Source organism: Pectinophora gossypiella, chromosome 8, assembly GCF_024362695.1.
Source record: "Pectinophora gossypiella chromosome 8, ilPecGoss1.1, whole genome shotgun sequence".
In the NCBI taxonomy this organism is placed as follows: Eukaryota; Metazoa; Arthropoda; class Insecta; order Lepidoptera; family Gelechiidae; genus Pectinophora; species Pectinophora gossypiella.
This window is the reverse complement of record NC_065411.1, coordinates 7,085,957-7,092,667: the sequence shown is the minus strand read 5'-3', so window position 1 is coordinate 7,092,667 and position 6,711 is coordinate 7,085,957. Positions and strand designations below refer to the sequence as shown.

The 6,711-nt window shown below is 35.5% G+C and overlaps 1 protein-coding gene across 3 annotated transcripts in view; it reads right to left on the bottom strand.

Annotated features, from left to right (window-relative positions):
• Nucleotides 1-2,528: 2,528 nt before the first annotated feature.
• The window catches only part of LOC126368908 (uncharacterized), a 105,706-nt gene continuing 101,523 nt past the window's right edge, over nt 2,529-6,711 (bottom strand). For all 3 annotated transcript variants that reach the window (XM_050013142.1, XM_050013143.1, XM_050013144.1), the window contains one exon: nt 2,529-6,481. In XM_050013142.1, the coding sequence (XP_049869099.1) occupies nt 5,967-6,481 (515 nt within the window). In that variant the 3' untranslated portion in view covers nt 2,529-5,966. The remainder of the gene's footprint in view (nt 6,482-6,711) is intronic.

The following is a 6,711-nucleotide window of genomic DNA, read 5'->3' as shown; positions in this document are numbered from 1 at the left end:
TAGGTAAGCGGACCCTGTGAAAAACGGGATAATGCTAGGGAAATGATAATGATGATGAGAAGAGTCAAAAAATTTCTTAAGAAATGAGAAAATTGATAGTTTTTGACATCATTTGACACATTTTTTCATATTCAAGTCGCGAACAAGGCGATGCGTGCACGATGAATAACTCGTGTGTCAAATTTGACAACTCGCTTGACATTTTACTTTCTCTACTCGCGCCGTTAGCGTGCTAGGCCTGCTGATTCAATTTAGACGATTTATAGATTTTAACGTTTATTCCTAGAAATGAACTAACAGGGATCAAACCTCAGCTGAGACCTCTGGATATCATCATTGATCATCGTGATAGCAATTGATAATATTTTATATTACCAGTAAGAAAGTAGAAAAACCATTGGTAGCATATTCAGCAACTCTGGGTAGTTTATTACAATTTCAGGTATCTACGCAAAATAGATGGCTATTTTATACTATATTTTCCGGACGTATGTAAAATATCTGATTTATATGATAATAACACTATTTCAAAACATACAGTTGTTGTACAGAGGTAGAAACTAGCATTTTATAATCAAACCGAATTTCGACTACAATTTAGTAACTTGTCACATGAACTTATTTAACAAAATTGAATCCATTGTTTCACTATGCCAAATCGATAAGAACTTACTATTTACCACACAAAAATCCCTAAAAAGAATACATTACATTCAACTCACAAGCTCAGTGAGGTGTGGGTACTTAGTTCATCTAGCGATGGATGTACCTCTGACTACCACAATTGGGATATTAATAGTCGTAAGCTTATGTTATTTTATGTTCATTCAACTACAATTATAAAAACACACACAGATAAATTACAGTTAAAAAAGAAAGTAATATGTCTTCCAGCTCACCACATCGAGGTCAACATTCCACTGTGTCGCCAAACTGAATCTTTGGGCAAAATAACTGCTAAATAAGTTAATGTGACATGGTACTAAAGCGTATTAATGTAGGTAGTACAGTAGTATTAAAGTGTATTATGATACTAATTTAAATCCCCATAGATGTGCATATTCATCTTCTTCTAAAGCATAGTAGTATTCTTACCGAACCCTGCATTGAACGTTTGTAAGACATCACAAGTTTATGTATTCGCATAAAATTTGTCGCCGCACTGCGTCGCCCTGTTCTTTGAATTCCGTATCATTCCCAAGACTACCTAAGTACTTACATTTGATTCTCCCTCGCTGTTCATCCCAGAAGAAATTTCTACTCCAAATTCTGTTTTCTTTAGAAAATTGGTTCTTTAAATCAAGTCTGTGAAAATTGCGTTTCATTCTGACTTTGGGATTATGAATATTTCCTCTTGACGACTTAGGTCATTTTCTATTAAAGACGCTATAGATTTCGGTTTTGATGTAATATAAATATACTTACATACATAACGTACATTAAGCAAATTGGAGATGTCTTTAGAAAAGGTTTAGTACGATCTACTCTGAATATCGCGCGCGTGTGTGAAACGATTGATGAATGTGGAGGAAGCAAGAGAAGTGTGTCAGTATCGAAGCAAATGGAATTCCATATCTCTGCTTCCGCAGCTCGATGCGAAATAGGCGTGACTTTATGTATGTACATAGATATATATATATATATATATATATATATATATATATGTAAGTATAGGAATAAAGTTAATTTTATACAATAAGAACATCAGATCTTACCTTTATCCGTTTATCCGCCCTATTCGGGAGATACCGTACAATACGCATACAAAGAAATGGACCCACGAAGATTATAATATTTATGTAGAATATATCCCCCACCACCACCACCATGGTTGATGAGGTTGGTAATTCACCTCACAACCCACACGATATAAGATATAAGCATATATCCATCTATATGGTGCTCAATTGTGTGTTTATGTATGTGCAATAACAACCACGATAGAAATAGCTAATTCCAGAAATTAGCTCTAGTAAAATTAATTATTTATGTGATTTGGGATATTGCACTCAAACCAATGAAAATAAAATATGCACTGTCATTTGTTATAATGACGCAATATAACGTCATGTTCCATTTCAATAAATTGAAAGCATCAAATATTCAGGTTCTGGAGCTGTAATAGAGTAGCTGAGCCACATTAAGCACGTTAGGTTTGAATCCCGGTGGATCTATTTCCTGATGTTTCAGATTTATATATAATTTTTGGGTGATAAAATACTATTCAATACGGAAAAATACTCGTCCGGTTGCAAAACTAATTTTAGCTCTGGTATTCGGGTAGGTAAGTTTTACCTATATTGTTACGTACAGTAATATACACAATGTACATCAATGACTTGTACAACTAAGAATAATGAGTGTACTTACTTTAAAGCTATCCTTAGTTATTACAAAACACATAATAGTAGGTGCGTGCAATTCACAATCTGGGACATCGCGGATTTCGGACCAAAATTCAATAATACAACATAACTGTTTGTGCATTAGTTTTAATGTTGAAATCGATGTACCACATAAAAATTTATCTGTACAACATACATAATAGTTTACTTCATTTTACTATACATTTGGGTAGGCGTAGTCAGTCGTTTTGTATGGAAACCCGACCACTAGTTCGGTTTCATGTTATTGAACCGACCAGTCTTTTAATAGGTACCTACTACTAGAACATAGTTGTACCTAGAAGTACCTTTAAATGCCGTATTATGGTCTAGTATTTTAGGAATTTCATTGGCTTTATTTTGGATGTAGCGGTTTGTCACAAACAGGACTTTATTATATGGGAATTATGAGTTATTTGTTGACTAATTGCACGTGCAAGTAATTTAATAATGTTCTCTTTAATTATATGCCCGCCCACTAAGATAAACTCCCACGCTCATTAAGGGTATATACAGGGTGTTAGTGACATCAGAACGAAAACTTTGAGAGATAATTCAAGCCATGATTCTGAGTTGATATCAAGTGGTATTTTCCGTCGCAAAAGTATGGAACGGAAAATAATTTCAGAAAACATTAAAATTTTCATGAATTTTCCGACAGGAAATTCCACTTAATATCAACTCAGAATCACGGTCTGAATCATACCCCTCATATTCTCTGTCTAGTACCAAAACAATATAATATATTCCTGCTTCAAATATGATGTATTCCTCGTCGCGCACCCAGTCGTTGTGCACCCAGCCTATTCCTCGTTGTGTAGTGCGGTGTATTTTATTGAAAGTTATCGCACTAGGTTTCATACGTCATAGGTGCTCAACGAGGAATAAAATATTATAATAAAATTCGTTCCTCGTAGCGCACCTGCTAAAAAAAATATTAGAATTTTCTAGGTGCGCTACGAGGATTAGGCTAAGTGCGCAATGCGCGGGTGCGCAACTGCTGGTTGCGCTACGAGGAATATATCTCAAATATTTGTTTTAACCCCTTGCGGTCCAGATTTCCAGACAACGATTAAACAATGGGGTTTGAATTTTAAAAGGATCGGTTCACGACTTTATACAAGCATTAAATGATTTCTGGATGGAGCCATAGCACGACTCCATCACAGCACAAGCTGAGCCTTTTCCTTTCGTAATATTCAAAATTACTTCGTTTTTAAAGAAAAACGTAAACTGTAAAATACATTTATTTTATTCTTATTCTACAGACATTTAGAACACGGTCATAGAATAAAGAATAACACAGCGTATAGAACCAACGAACGGTAGCCCCGCACCATTTCGTTCCGGGCGCCGAGGTATATTTATTATTACCTCACCCCCTCTAGGTCACACTTTAGTCTAAATTTCCGTAAATAAGGGGTATTAGCGCGAGCTGTCCGTTTTGCTTGCATGATAATAATGAAATTTTTGTATGGAGTGTCCGGGGAGTGACTTAGTTTTGGATGTAAAGACAAACTCGGTTATGACAAAGAAACCGATGATGAAATGAGTTGTTTAGCGCTACACAGATTGTTGAATCAAAGTAGGGGATTATTAAGTTGTTTATGTATATAAGATACCCCAGCCGAAAATTGAACCCGGAACCTTTAGTATAACCCATGTGGTAAAATATTTTTACCGGTATCCACATAACCCTATGTTGCACGGTTATGAGATGCCATAATGCCATACCACGTCCCACGTCAATGCGGTTAACCCTTAAAAATTAATTCCGTTTCATATTAAATTCCACGTACAAAATATGAAAATACTGGTGTTGCTATATTCCGAAATAACATTGTTAGGTGCATTTAATCCGGCCAATGGCAAAATGAAGCCAACAATGTTCCCGTTATGTGATGGTTATAATTATAAACTCAATTAAAAACTATAACACTAGGTATATTCAAACAACTCATAAATTATTTTCACAACATAATATTATCGTTCTCTCAACTTTTATAGTTTGTTTTCAAACTTGTAGACATACATGTATATTATTATATATGTAATTATTATATTAAATACAATTTTCAACATATATTCGGACATAGGAATTACATTTTTGAGGTTAGGTAACAATATCGATAAGTACTTTATAATCTTATAGGTTTCTTATGTGGCAACGTATTTATATACATATAAGATTTATAGTAACACAGATAACAAAACAGACACTATATTATAATGTGGAACAAAGAGATTTGGTTTATTTATCGAAGAGGTTTTAAAAACCTTTGCCATATTTTTATATTTAACGCAGACATGTTATCCATACTGATATTTCAAATGCGAAAGGAACTCTCTTAACTTCCCACGCTTAAACTGTTGAAACTAATTGATAGAAAATTTGCAGATTGAGATTGAAAGTTGAAATTGAAACCGCGATAGGTACTGAGTTAGGGTACTTTTCAGAAACTTTTTTTTGACGTGACCTATTGTATATTTCGGCAAATAGCATTAATTACTTGGCCGGACAAATCTTTTCAGAACCGAACTGTTGACTGCTTACCGCGATATAAAGGAAGTCCTCGGAGACGACTCTGGACAACAAACAGCCAGAAATATTTGAAGCAAAAACCCTTTAAATATAATAGGAATAACATCTAAGATACCTTACTCTTAATTCTTTCAAATCATTTACCATCAGACGTCTCGGATTGACTTCACTCATTACAAGATAATATTTTCATTAGAGCATAACGCTTTTGAAATAAAAGTTTCGTTTGAATTTTGTAAAATTAAATTATATAAAATGACTACCTGAATACCTGAATCAAACAGCAAAAAAATAAAATTAATGGTACTTTACATCTGCATCCGTTTCATCGGGTTCCATAGATTCGATAAAACGAACAATACGAGTATGTGTTGTCTGCAAATAACATGCCTGTTCTATCGTCGAGATAATGGTATGCCTACCATTATCTCGACGATACGATTATAACAAACAAGATTATAAAGAGAATTTAACACAGTCACATTGTATCTAGTTAGAATACAAACCAATAAAGCAGCTTTATTCATGTTTGCTAATATCGCCGAACCCGGAATTGGGAACATTTAATAAAGGTATCTAGTCTGCTTGAACACAAGTTTATATACCCACTACGTTGTTCGAAGTTTCAAAGCATGCGACTAAATCTCATTAATTATTTCTGGATGTGACAAACAGACGCTTCAAACGACTGAAGTAATTATATTATATAGGTAATTTGATTTTAAACTTACTCAAGGTACAGTTTGAAGTAAATTAAAACTTACAAATCGATCGTCATAAAGGTGAAAAGTTTGACTTACAAAGAAACACATTTGCCAACATAGCAACAAAACACTACACAATGCATTCACTCGTCTACAAGTTCGAAAACTTCAGCAGTACAATAGGAAAGTTTCAATTAATATCACAGTTTCCGTATTTAAAAGTAGGTCATTACAAACTTTTCCACTATGTCGGCTATTTACACTTCACTACAAAACGTCATTTAACTAGAAACAGTAAGTCCTGGATACATCTGAACACTGAGTGTTATCCTGTTGTCACCCAAAGTAGTATTGGGTGTTTGAATATCGATATAAACTCCGGGTGTTTGGGTCTGATTCGGGCACATGGACACGTGGGAGGGTTTTGACCGCAACACCGCGGCCGAGCGTGCCGTGGGGCATAGTTCGCAGGGGCATCTCTATTGGGAATTCTGCCACTTGTCCGTACATGTTTGTGCTAACATGAGGGTAGGTGTTCGGGACGGGCCGCCCAACGTATCTGTTGATTTTGGGGCTTAATGCAACGTTGGTGAATTGGACTTCAGGCTTGAGGCTAGAGTCGACGGTATCCACTGGCCCTGAGAGGCTAGTGATGTTGATGTCGTTGTCGACTTCTGATATGCTGTCGTTAAAGCCATTAGGGATCTCGGTGGTGGCGGAGACGTCCGGGCCTTTGGGCTGGGCTGTACTCTGTTTATGCATGACGCATCGGATTATCCCGACAAGAATGCACAGGATAATGGCCACGGCTACTGCAGCGATGATGTACACGTACATGATGTTGAAATCATCTGTAGGAGCAGGAGAATAAAGATCGACGTTAAAACATTGATATTATTATTTTTAGAAGTTATGATAGAAAAATAACAGAAACTGTACATAAATAAAAGTATCCAACTTCCTAAAGCTAAACCCGTGCATCGAATCAGTTCAAACTTTATACAAATATACGGAACTTAGTGTTTCCAACACGTTTCGCACTAATGTTTTCCGTATTCGATAAGGCGTGTGACAGGTAATG